Here is a 13,811-nt window from a genome sequence, read left to right on the forward strand (position 1 = left end):
TGTTAATATTTTTAATGACGCAATTTTATTAGTTAAATTTAAATATCCATCTGCTATCTAGCCCAAAAGCCCAAATAGATGCTTCAAGGCGTATTCCAGGCTCGTAGTGTAACGGGTTCTTTAGCGCCCCTTTCACAAAACAGATTCCTCGATCCAAATTTGTTCAAGAGACAAACAAAGCATCACCGGTTTGCGATCAGATTGAGACTCGCAAAAAATGACGATGTTCCACTTCTTCAACTGTGCGATACTCACCTTCGGTCCTCACGCCGTCTACTACTCCGCCACTCCCTTGTACGTTCCGCCTCCCTTTTTACTCGATTCTTTATCTGGTTTTCGGGTAATCTGTGATTTATTTCTTTTAATTATGTCTTTAATTTCTTAATTTTCCACGAAAGTGAGCTCTAATTAGAGAATTTAAACTTCGATCTGTTTGTTCAAACTAGGAAAATATTTTATCGAGGGAAATGATTCTGGTTTTTTAGGGAATAAAAATCTCTCTGCAATAAGAAAAAAATGAGCAAAATTAGTACTGGAAAAACGTTAAAAAGAGTATGATTAAAATGTTCGACGGCTATAGTTTGGAACTAATTAGATTTAGTAGAAAATTTGTACTGTTCTGTAGTTGATTTTTTGAGAATTTGGTTAGTTAAATTTGTTGAACGAAATTGTTATTTATCTACTAAATTATAGTATTGTATATATATATATATATATATATATCAGTTGACTTAATAGTGAATCATGTTTATGCAGATCAGAGTATGATACTCTTGGTACCTCTGTAAAAGCCGCTCTTGTTTATCTTGGAACAGCTTTGGTGAAGGTCTGTCCAGCTTGTAAATATCTTTGTCGCTGAACTCTGTGCTAGATTTCAATCTTATTCGTGTTTATACCTAGTGTTTTTGATGGTTAATTTGTTTTGTTTCTTTATGGTGGCAGCTCGTTTGCCTTGCAACATTTTTGCAGGTGTCTGAGAATGATGGCTTTGATCCATACCAGGTATTTCCATTTTCTAGTTTCAGAAATTGGAATTACATGGAGGAATGTAAAAATTGCTCTAGTTCTTCATGATTTCAAGTTTTTACTGTGGTTTGTGGCAGTTTGATTTTATTTACTTTTGTGGTTAGTTCGAAGATGATGTTATTAGCTAGAAAATAATGTGAAAACTTTTACTACTTTCTTGGCTGCATTTGCATATTGGTGCGTTAGAGATATCGGTTGTTATACCGCATGAGTCATTATAAATAATCTATATATTTCAAACTTATGGAGAAATTTGTTGGTTATACATTTCAGGAACTTTTGAAAGCACTGATTGGTTTTATAGATGTTGCTGGACTTTATTTTGCCTTAACACAGTTGACTCACAGGAACATCTCTCAAAATCATAAATTTCAAGCTGTTGGACTTGGTGAGTGTGATTTTGACTCAAGTCCTTTAGGTTGAAATTCAGTGGTTCCCTTCCTGATACCCTCTCCCCCTTGCAAATAAAAATTAGAAAAAAGAAGCATAATTTTGCATTTGTGGTTTTTGACCCTTAAGTCTGTCACCATTCCTCGGATCATCTAAATTATTGGTGAGTTGAATTACTATGAGCAAGCTGTGATCTTTATAACAAACAAAATAAATATTATGGTATGAAAAAAATGTTCAGGCTATCCAAGATGCTTGAAATCGCTCGATATTGGTGAATGTTTAATGCTAGTTTTGCCAATTATGCAAGGGTTAGTTAATTGTCGAGGATCAAAATTTGAAATCTGTAATGATAGATGAAATTTTATATTTGAAAATGTGGAGATGAGTTTCATTCAGAACATTTTGCTGGGTTCTTTTTTTCTTTCCCTGTTGATAGGATGGGCTTTTGCTGATTCTGTGCTACATAGATTGGCACCACTTTGGGTGGGAGCAAGGGGACTAGAATTCACTTGGGATTACATTCTGCAAGGCCTAGAAGCAAATGCAAATTTGGTATGTTTATTTCTTTAATGGTTCGAACATTGCTTTTTGGAACTTTTTTAGGCATTCTTCATTCTGCACAGTAGGTTTATTCGCAAATGTCTTTCCTAAATTAGAATAGTGATAGATATTAGAATTTGGTTTCTTTAATCAATTCCGAAATCACCACTTATAGCTCTCCTTATGGACATCTTTATCCATTTCTCATTTCAGGTGTTGAGTATATCTCTTGCAGCATTGGGATCTTTGATTTGGCTCAGAAAGAACAAGCCCAAGACTTTGATTCCCATAATATATGCATGCGCTGGAATTGTTGCAACCATGCCATCCATTACAAGGTCTGTTTTAACTTGTCACAACATCTACCCTCAATTTAACCCCTCCCGTGGACATCCTTAGATTATATAAATGGACTTTGCATTAAATTCTCAAGTGAAAATAATTTTCCTTTTATAGCTACCTAAGGCGAGGATTGGGATGGCACTTTCCAAAGGTGGTAGGCTTTGAATTATTCACATCTTTGGTGATGGCTTTCATTAGTTGGCAATTGTTTTCTGCATGCCAAAGGCCCTATGTTTGAGGAACAAAGTTGATGCCTTCTATGTCATCTGATGTTTGGAGCGATGCGATGCTCATTGCCTGTCAGTTCCTCTTTTTTCCCTCAGGCTGCTCTGTTGTCTCCTATGAAATTCCGGTTACCTTCTCGCTTTGTAGTTTAAAAGTTCGGTCATCGTTGGAACCATTTAACATGATCGTTAGATTGTTAGATCTTTACCAAAGGCACAAAACTCAAATTGTGTACCTCTATGGAAGTAGAGAAATGACACTTGCGCCTCGCTTGGTTGATTTGATTGGTTAGTATAATAACACAAGGAAAAGTTTATTCAATTAGCAAATGCTAAAATAGTTATCATCATATCAATTCTTAAATAATTCAATGTTTGATAAATAAAATTGTTGTAAAAAATAGTTGTAATAATTCTGTACCTCCATAAGTAAAGATATTTTATAAAAGTTGATTTTCAGGTCCGTTTTTCTTAAATATAGTCATTTTTTATGAAAATATTTTATAAAATAAAGCATAAACAAATTTCGGTACATAATTTTATAGGAATAATATATTTAAAAATGAAAGTTGCGATCATTCTTTTTAAAAAGAGATCTCATAAATTTCTAAATTATATCAATAAAAAATTATATTAGAATAAACGGAGGAAAAAAACGACAGTGAAGTTTATTTTTTGAGCCAAAATAGAGTGGGAAACATAAAAATTAAATGAAGGTATTGAGTTGAATTTCACAACCAAACAAATGATTAGTGTAAAAAAAAGACATTACAATATTAATACCCATACCAAGCAAACAAGGCTGCTGCAATCTTACCTTCACATGAAACGTAGCTGCTACGATCTTACCATTATATCATTAATGAAATGCAAGTAGACACGCATGTCAAGAGTTATGCCTCACTAGAGATTAGATAAAGAGGTGAGCTAAACAGCAATATGATTGATAATGAAACCACTCTAGCAACAAACCTCACAGAGATGGAAAAAGAGATCAATGGCAGAACAATAACCATCTAAAACATACATAAAATTACAACCAGATCAACTTTCCATCAGGCAGTAGTAGCAACACAGATTAACCAACATTCTAAACTACAACTTCACAACATATCAAACATCCATAGCTTGACGTACCTAGAGATGATGCCATCACTAAACTGCTATTTCATTTCTGGCAGATTCTGAGAGTTAACTGCTGCGATTTAGCAAGAGGCAGGGTGTGTTATGGTCAGAGGTACTGGTGCTTGAACTGCTGAGTCCAGAACCCGAATGATGATAACATCCAGGATGATAGGTTTTCCTCCTATATTGGAAGGCTCAAATACACACACATCATATTCTATTAAATTATTGTCATTCACAAAACACTTCCAACCACCAGAAAGCCCTCCACAATCACGATTTTTGTGATAATTATACCTGGTCCTCCATGTACGCTTGTTAATGCGTAGAATGATATCTGTGTTTTCTTTTAAGTGATGTTTAGCCGTCCAGGCAACAGGGATTGCCTGCATGTACCCAGACAATAAACAAGGTGGAGGTTTAACACCATCATCTAATTTTAATGCAGCAAAGGGGTATTTTTCTCAATCAAGTTCAGGGATGAAATTTACCATGTAAAACCGTCTCCATACATGCGTAGGCTTCATAACCACCATAAAACCATCTCTGGTTAATGCTTCCTGTGCCTTTGCAATGGCATTTGCTTTCTCGAATTGAGTCAAAGGCCCGTTATAACATGTAGGGTGAGGGCTAAAGTCACCTTCATCCATTATTGCACCATCAAACTCTGAATCAGGGTTTAAGACACAGTAACAACATCACCCAATTTAGCTTTCTACCAAAGGCAATACTACTGCTTTTCATTTTGGTCATTAAAATGCACATTCCTATCCAGAGTCTAACAACAAGACGCAACAAATGAACATCCAATAAATTACCAAGAAGTTCCAAAATTCTATGCAAAGACCATAATATTTTCAGTGTCGGGAAACTTAAGTTAAATTTACCGTGGAAAGCAAGTCTTATGTACAGAAAAAGTTTCTAGAAGTGCTTCTACCCTACCAGTTTCGAACCTCACTTCTCCAGGAAAAGTACAACGTTCTTTGCCTCCAAGGTGCCTAGCATAGATCGATTTAGTAGAAGAACCTGCATACCGCATCTTCTTATTAGTAGGTGCAGAGTTGATAGGTCCCCTTGATGGCGCTGTGCCAATGTCATTGTTAGTAGATTTCTCGGGACTGCTTTCAAGACCACACTGTGAAGATTTGTGCACAATTTCATCAGGGTTCTCATCAATCTTTCGTTTATTTTGGTATCCATTCTCCGATTCCGGATGCACACACTTCCTCACAAAATAAGAAGATCCCTTCTCACACAAGCTCTGGCCCTCAAACATAAGAACATCAAAATGGGACAGCCCATTGTACTTGAAGATCAACAAGTCATTCTCTTCCAAAGAATGGTCTAGTACAAAATTTCTCCATCCATCGTTGAAGAACAAGGTATCACCATCTGCAGTCAGTCCTAGATCCCATATGATACCGCTAGGACCTTTAACAGTGACGGTTTCAGGAAGCTTTTTCCTAATATTCTTAGCGAATTTTTCTGGTATTTCCTGCAATACAAGGTGAGGTTCACTATCAAAGGTAAACGAGGCAACAATTCCAGAATTTTTTAGCAAAGAACAAACCAAAGAAAGGTACAATTGATTGCTAATACCTGCCTAACACCCCTCCACACATCTCTTTTAGGCCAAAATATAAAATGTGTTAAAAGACATGAATGAACTAGGGTACTGCAACCTCCTTGATTTCTTTGGGTTTCTGCTTCACTAAGCCACAATACAACAATAAAAAAGACAAAGCAAGGGAACTCACAAGCTGATGAAGAAAATCACCACGGAGAAATTGAGAGAAATGAATGCACTGAAAATGGGTCCAAAAGATTTCCTCTTCCCTGCTTCTACAATCCTCACTAGAATCTCCCATTTGCTTGACCACACAGATCCACACCTAAAGACCGGGGTTTTTTTTTTTGGGAGGGGGGAAGGATAGGGGGATTGTGTTTATGGAATAAATGCTTTGCGTTTCAATTCATTGTTTCTGCACAGAAACAACGAAGAATCCAAAGGATGTAAAATGGGAAGGCAAAATGAGTCAGGAATCTAATGATCAGGAGACAATCGTTTGGGTTTAGATGGAGAGGATTTTAGAGATGGATGAGCTGAGGCTGAAGACCAAAGGGAGTAGTTGAAAGGTTAAAAGTTTAGAGAAGAGACGTCTAAAAGGACGAGGCTTATTGGTTTCGGTTGAGGGGAGGGGAGGGGGGTGTCATCAGACTTCCCCAGCCAAAGTAGGTGCGGAGACTGAACTCTACGGTTTATAGATGGGGGACTGGGCTAATGGGCTGCTTCCCGCTTGCATTATGTTTTGTCTCTGCTATCCATAAACTTTCCCCGTGAAAAAAATTTAACACTGAACCATTTTTTATTTCTTAAATTTCCATCCTTACTTTATTAAAATATTATAAAATTCGTCATATTAAGAGTAGAATTGTATTTTATCTTATCTATTCAAAAATAAACAAATAAAAAACACACATTTGATAATCATATAACAAAAGGAAATTGTCATGAATTTAAATTTAATAAAAATTAACAGAAATAAAAACTAAACTTAAACCAACTAAATTCTCAAAAATATATTTATAAAATACAATCTAAAACCTAGGAAAGTTATATCTTTGCTTGTTCATGATAGGTTTTTAATATATTAATATTATTATGATATTATATGCAACTTTTATTTAAATACTTCTATTTTTTAAATTGTGTATTAGATTTTCTTTTAATTTTATAAAATGCTAAAATTATTAAACAGAAACGTTTTAAAAAATTTATAGGCTTAAGAGTAAAAAATTATTGTATGCAGATAATTTTAATCCTAAAAATTCTATTGTTGTTTTCTCTAGCTCTATCTCTTTAGGGCTTAATATAGAGAAATAATATTAAGATGTTTTCTATGTTTTTCTAATGTATCTGAAAATATTAAAATATCATCTATATATACTACACAAAATTTTTTATATTTATTAAAAATAGAATCCATCCATCTTTGGAAGATTTGAGGAGCATTACAAAGTCCAAATGGCATTACTCTCCATTGATAATGTCCACTAGGAGTACTAAAGGCTGTTAAAGGTTTAGATTTATCAGTTAGCATAATTTGCCAAAATCTCGATTTACAATCAAATTTACTAAAGTGTTTAGCTTGATTAATCAAAAACATCTTTTCTTGGAATAAAATATCCATAAAAATAATATTTTGATTTAATCTTTTATAATTAATAACCATCCTAGCTTTTCCTCTTTTATTTCAAAGATAGTTTCTAACCATAAAAGTTGGACTAGAATGTGGACTATTAGTTTTTCTATTAATCCTTTTTTAATAATTCATTAATATGTATTTCAAATTCATCTATATCTTGTTTAATATAGATCATAGGTTTAACTCTAATAATTTTATTGGGTTTTTCAATTTAATTTCACAAGATCTAGGACTATTTTGCCATAATTTTAATGGTTCTTCACTAAAATTATCTTCTAAAATTTTAAACAACCAATGATTTGTTTCTAGTTGTTTAATATGTTCTTTCTTTGTTGGTGTAAAATTTTATCACACACAAATTTATGGTTTTCTACCAATGATATTTTCACGAAGATTTTTCTCTGATAACATAATTAAATTTTAATCAATAAAAATGGTTGATGTTGATATATAAAATTATTTCCTAATAATATATCTCCATGCATTACAGAAAATATAAAATTTTAGGAATCACAAATCTTACATTATTTATGTAGATTGATATATTTCTAGCTTTATATTGAATTATAGTTTCATTACCATCTATTCCTATTGCTTTTATAGGATTTTCATAGTTTCCCATTTTCTCTGAGAATGTCATTTTTTTGCAACTCTGGTTGTAGCTCCAGATTCTAATAAAGCATGTAAAGAATATTTTTATATTCTCTAAATTGAAAAGAAATTTCAATATAAGTATAATATTTTCGGATTAGAAATTTTGAAAAAGTAATTATATCTTTTCTCCAATTTTTATTTGTTGAATAATTATTGAAGTTTATAGTTCTTCTATTCTAGTGTTTCTATAATTTCTACTTGTTTTAGTAGGAAATATAGGAATATGACCTTTTTATTCCTATGAGTATATTATTTTCTTCTTTCTCTGTTTGAGAATTTAAGGAATTTTCTTTTGACCAAGTATTGTTGTTGTTTACAACAATAGTCAAAGACTGTCCCAATCATCTATGGTTTTTCATAGTCACTATAGAAATATTAGTTAAGTCTAAATATATTCCTTATTGAGCTACATTTCTTTTATTTAAATTATCTATTCTTTGTTGAATAGATTGACTAGATGTTTCTCCTAGATATTCAAGTTTTACATCATTAGTAACTATATTTTCAGTTTTGTTACAAAAATTCTAGTTGTATTTCAACTTTTTCAAAATCTTTATTAAAAGATCTCAAATAATCATATTTTTAAAGATCTGATTCTATTTTCCTTTTTCATAAGGATTTGTTTGTTCAAGATCCATAGGTTTTGGAATATTTTCTTTCTCATTTGTTGAAGTTTTTCTTCATCAAAATTATAACTAATGACTTTTAAGTCTAAGTTATCGAATTACTAGAACTACTACTGTTTGTAATGTCATATTTTAACATATAATGATATGTAAATAAAGTAAATAAATCTTTATATTTTTCATAAAGTTCTTATATTAATTTTAAATATTATATTCTTTCATATTTATTAGTACCATTAGTAAATTTATCTTTCCAATGTTCTATAAGTTTTTTATAGGACTGGAAATCATATGATCTTGATCGTTGAAAGCACCAAAAATATCCTATCCCTAATAAATAATGAAAAAGAATAGTAAAAGGGAAGTAGAGTAAAATCCTTAGGGACTGGATTTGCACAATGTCTTGTTCCATGAAATTCCAGGCAGAATCTTGCCCAAGAAAACTTGCGTTCTTGGAAAAAAATGAGAAAATAACAGAATTAAAGGTTTGGATCTGGAAACGAAAAATAAAATAAAAATAGAATTAAGAATATTGAATTGAAGATTCGAGAAATTAAAAATAGAGTTGAGAGAAAGGAAATTCTTATGGGATGTTCCAGCCTCCAGTTGTCTCGTTTCGCCTTGGGTTCAATCCTCAGCTTTTAGATGATCCTTCCCAAACCGAATAAGCCAATTATAGCGGAAGAGGACGCATACGACCACCAACTCCAAGGATTTAGACTTACGATTTAGTGGAACCTGACTCTAGCCAATAATCGCTTCTGTGGGATCGTCTTATGCTAGATCAACACTTCTCAATGGCGAATCCCACGCCATTTTATCTCTTGGCCTTGCCAACCTTTGACGCAGTAAGCTAACGAACCAGCTGTGCAACCTTCCCAAAATATACAAAGCAGCCGCATTTGCATATGTTGAAAAGCTTACTTCTTAATGGGCATAGACGGAATCATCAGCCCCGTAGTGCGGAAAAATGATGAATACTCAGCGAGGAGGCTAAGTACGGACTCTAAGCCTCAAGAACCCTTTTTGGGGAATATCGACAACCTTCGGCTAGATGAGTTTAGTGGCTCATAGTTGTGGTGGAAAAGAAAATAAATAAAATAAAAATGAAGATTTTATTAAAAGGAAATATGAGAAGAACAAAAGCTTAGACTTTTGGGGAAAGAATGTTTATAGAAAAAGATGGATGCCTTTGGAGTCACTTCACTCCCTATTTATAGTGCTAGGGGAGATAGTCTAATCCTACTTAAACTCCCAAAAGATAAATACATTTAATTGAAGATAAATAAAGATAAATAAAATAAAATCCTAAAAATAAATAATCCTTAATAATTATCTTAATATTAATTATCCTAATATAATTAAAATAGAGTCTGATAGAATAAAATCTCTTCTTTTTGCATTTCAACCCTTGTTTCCTCCATGCTTGCACTTTTGGCACCAACTTTTCCTTGTGTTGCACATCGGCCCATTTTATCTCTAAATTTACGCTTTTGACCCTTAATTTTGCTTTTGCCTCAAATTTAGTCCCTATGAGATAAAAGATCATAAATAGCTCAAATTAGCAGGATCATACTCAGAATAAATACATAATTAATACATAAAAATACGCTATTCTAGAGTGTTATCATCATATCTTTGTTGATTATTAATTTTTTTATGTTCTATAAGTTCTTGGATGTTTTCTACATTCATTTCTTCAAAATCATCTAGATGAAGTGAATTAAATGAAAGTCTTGGTGATGAATTCCAAGTCTCCCATGTACTTCTGATATTTCCAGAATATGAGATGAAAAATCTTTTATCTCCATTTCGGCTATCTTTTTAATAGTCGTAAAGATTCCTCATCTCTATCTTCCTCAATATTTCCAGTATAATATGTCAATACTATCCTTCCATCAGTCCATAAATGATAAATTTCTTGTTGAAGAAGATCTTGGGCTTTTGTTATTAAATCTATCCTGTTTTGGGTTTGATAATAACTCGGATCATTGTAACACCTGTCAATATTTTTTATCAAGTGTTCTTTGACCTTTTTGACAGCTGATAATCGGGGACTTCCAATCATCATTTGAATAATTCATATTTTATATGGTTGATAAAAATTTTCTTTTTCAGCTATACTAATTAGATTACTAATTCCAATATGAAAATAGTAATAAAAATCATCATTGTTTATGATGTTTTGTAATATCAATTTAACGGCTGCAAGAAAATCTTTTAAAAGATGAAAAGAAAAATTTTGTACTACTATTTCTTTAATAAAACCCCATTCAATACTAGTTATATCAAATGGTTCATGATCTAATCTAAATTTTATAGTTGGATATTTTCATCTATATCATTAATATAAACATATGCTTGTAAAAATATTCAGAAAATTTTTTGAAATTGAGCTTCTTTGTTTGCAAATAGCTCCATTTATTTTATAAAAATTTCTCTTGGTAGAATATGTCTAGATTTATTATATAAATATATTCTAAATATTTTATTCATAATATGATTGTTTTTCCTTTATGAATAAAGAACTGAAATATATCAAGAAGATTGTTTATATCCTTAATATCCATAAATTCCATTTGGAATTCATCCCAATCTCTGTATAAGATGGATTTTAATAATAAATCATCGATTCACTTTCCTTAGTTATTTTTCAACTAAAATGGTGAAAACTTTATAAGAGTTCTTCGAAATTCACTCTTTGTTGAAAAACATGAGTTTTCATATTTCATTAATAAAATTATATAATTCGGTGATGATAATTATTTTAGAAACCCGATTAAATTTATGTGGTATCAATTAAACTATTTGATGAATGAAAACCGCTATTGATAATTATTTGTTAGTAGTGTTGATGATAATTATTTAGCTTGTTTTGTATTGCATGAAACTTTACTATCATGATATCATTTTGTTTTATATATTATATTAGTAAATTATTTAAAATTTTGTAGAAAAATATAAAAATTGTCTTCTTCACTTTTCCACGATGCACATCCCGTCGTAGCCGCTAGATGATAACATGCTGAAGCACATTTTTGTTAATTTATACTTTAGTCCCCTAAGATCATAAATTTTTAATTTAATCCCTTAAAGAATTTAACATAATAAAATTATACTTTAACCCATTAAAAAATAATAGTTGATCCCTAAAATAAATTTCTGATCTCATCCCAATACACATACGTGCACGATTGAGTAGTAGATTCTTTTTGACATAATAGTAAAAGCAAATGGCAACATGTCAGAGTTTCCTAACTATGTCCAGCTATGTGACATTTTGTATTGCATTGCAGCCCTTGTTGAAGCCTTGCATTACATGTGTGATTGTATTCTTCCTTCAAAACTGTTTTGGGCCTGCAAATGAGATGTATTCCTCTTTCAAAATTGCTTTGGACCAGCAAACACAATTTTTGACTGTCATCGAAAATTGGCTTTAGCTTCCAATGAAAGTCATTTAGGGTTAGTACCTTTATAAGTAACTATTATATATGTTCACTAACCATGTCTAAACAGAAGAGGGTTGCAATGAGTCTCTCTCTATTGTGTGGTCTATTGTTAGCTAGTTTATGCTACCATCTACTGCCTCTGCTGCTCCCTCCTACAATCTTAATTATCCACCTTCGCCCTTCATCCCTATCATCATTCTTACCACTTTGTTGAATATTTGTGAACCAAACCATACATCTCACATTTTTAGAAGATATGATCTATTGTTTCCTCTTCCCTATGATAGAAATGACACATTAATATTCCTTTTTCGGAGTTCAAATCCAACCACATTCCTTCCATACAAAAATCAAATTTTAAAAGGCAGGTTTAGCTTCTACAACTTTTTCCACTATAAGAAGCACGTGACAGTAGTTTGATTTCCAATTTTTTGGTGCCATAGAAACTCATGACCCATCTTAATTCAGAGTTTACCTGTAAAATTGTGTTTCCAAACAAATTTATCCTTACTAGTAAACAAGGAAAAGCCCCTCGATTTGATTTCATTAAAGCAACCTATACAACATTAAATTTAATGACTTCATTGGCATTCTAATAAGCAATTGTAGTCGCTTTTTATTGTGCTAATTGAGTAAAAGAAAGTGAATTATTGTATTAGAAAATCACACTAAATTTATATTTCAAGATTGATTAGAGGGATCACAAACGATTACACCTAAAATCCAACCTCTTACACAAAATTTTTATATACTACAATTATTCTCTACAAATATTGAAAGATAAATATAAAGCAATAAAAAAGATCAGAAATTTAACGAGGTTTGACAAATCAAGTGGGAAAGTACAAGGAAAAAGAAAAGGGGAATTTTTTATTCAATCCTTGTACACTTTTTTTTTTCTGTAAGAATATTTGGACTGTGCATGGGAACCCTAGACCGGAATGACGGTTGATGATTTGAATTTACAATACTCCCATGTTTGATTCTAATAGGATAAATGCATCATTGTCACCCCAAACCACCAGCCTCGATGTCAATTCATATTATTTAGGTAATTAAAAAAATTTCATATTATTTCGGTAATTAATTTTTTTTTCCATATTATTCTGGAAAAAAAGCCTTGTACATTGAATACAAGCCTAAGCATACACCCTACACAATAAGTCAAAATAATTAATAATTAAGGTTAAAATATTATTTTAAGAAATTCTGAATTATTTTTATTTTTATTTTTATAAGTACCTATTTATTAACATAATAAAATAAAGTAATAACTTGAATAAAAGTCTAAGTATATAAATAGAGAATGATTTTATCTTTTAATTATCACTTAATTAGTGTTAGAGTTATATATCAATTAAAATTTAAGTTTAGATCTATAAATAGTATCCATTAGTAGTCTCTAAGAAAATCATCGATAAAAATATGAAAATTATTAGTATTGATAAGTTTAAAGTATCTCAAGAAGAAGTATTAAATAATAATGGTACCGAATAGATATGTAAGATCATTCTAATTGATGATGACATTATATAATATTATGTTATTTATTAAAAAAATTATATGTTATTTATTTTGTGTCAAACAAATACTCTTTTATATTGTCCGTTGAGTCTTAACTTGATTGACATAGACATTGTTGCCAATGCAGGAGGACGTGGGTATCAAGTAAGCTGAAACGCATTATTCTCCTATTTATGGGTTGAGAGGGGGTCTAAGCAATATGATCAAAACCTATAATGAGATTGTTTTTTTTATATATTTTTTTACCTTGTTATTATTATCATTATTAAAGGAGAGAGATTTAAAAAAAAAGTAAAAAAATCATATAATATTTCCCATAATTATTTTTAATCATCATTATTATAATTGATGTATGTTGTTTTGTCTTTTTATTTAATTAAATTGAATATTATATATTTTTAATATAGTTCTAAATTTCACTCACGATTCATCTAAAACATGACCAAGTTTCATACTTTCTATACTATTTGTTGCAATTTTGAAGACATCATAAAATAATATAAAATTAAATCAAACTCTAGGAAGATGGGGTATCAACTTTACCCATCCAATTCACAATCTTACAATTAAAATAAAATACCAAAATCAATATAATTTACGTATGTTCATCACTTGCTAATATTAATTTTTTCTCTTCTTTCAATCTTCATGCTGAATTTTGTTAGTGAAAAATAAATAAATGTTTATCATAAGCTTTTACCT

The 13,811-nt window shown here is 31.1% G+C and overlaps 2 protein-coding genes across 4 annotated transcripts; one reads left to right on the forward strand and one right to left on the reverse strand.

Moving 5' to 3' along the window:
- The first annotated feature begins 100 nt into the window (after positions 1 to 100).
- LOC105769155 (uncharacterized) lies at positions 101 to 2,847 on the forward strand. Its single transcript, XM_012589610.2, has 7 exons — positions 101 to 294; positions 757 to 826; positions 943 to 1,002; positions 1,300 to 1,414; positions 1,856 to 1,971; positions 2,173 to 2,297; positions 2,416 to 2,847. Exons 1-7 carry the CDS (start codon positions 218 to 220, stop codon positions 2,537 to 2,539), a joined length of 687 nt encoding a protein of 228 aa, XP_012445064.1. The 5' UTR covers positions 101 to 217; the 3' UTR covers positions 2,540 to 2,847.
- A 601-nt stretch (positions 2,848 to 3,448) lies between these two features.
- Positions 3,449 to 5,894, reverse strand: LOC105769153 (B3 domain-containing protein REM16). 3 transcript variants are annotated; one of them, XM_012589608.2, is made up of 5 exons: positions 5,408 to 5,894; positions 4,593 to 5,145; positions 4,142 to 4,317; positions 3,948 to 4,036; positions 3,449 to 3,831 (listed from the first exon to the last, which is right to left on the reverse strand). In XM_012589608.2, exons 1-5 carry the CDS (start codon positions 5,516 to 5,518, stop codon positions 3,717 to 3,719), a joined length of 1,044 nt encoding a protein of 347 aa, XP_012445062.1. In that variant the 5' UTR covers positions 5,519 to 5,894; the 3' UTR covers positions 3,449 to 3,716. The 3 variants fall into 3 exon arrangements, with proteins under 3 accessions (XP_012445062.1, XP_012445061.1, XP_012445060.1); XM_012589607.2 differs by having other exon boundaries at positions 3,449 to 4,036; positions 4,142 to 4,290; XM_012589606.2 differs by having other exon boundaries at positions 3,449 to 4,036; positions 5,408 to 5,893.
- Between the last annotated feature and the right edge of the window lie 7,917 nt (positions 5,895 to 13,811).

This window comes from Gossypium raimondii, chromosome 5, assembly GCF_025698545.1.
Source record: "Gossypium raimondii isolate GPD5lz chromosome 5, ASM2569854v1, whole genome shotgun sequence".
NCBI lineage: Eukaryota > Viridiplantae > Streptophyta > Magnoliopsida > Malvales > Malvaceae > Gossypium > Gossypium raimondii.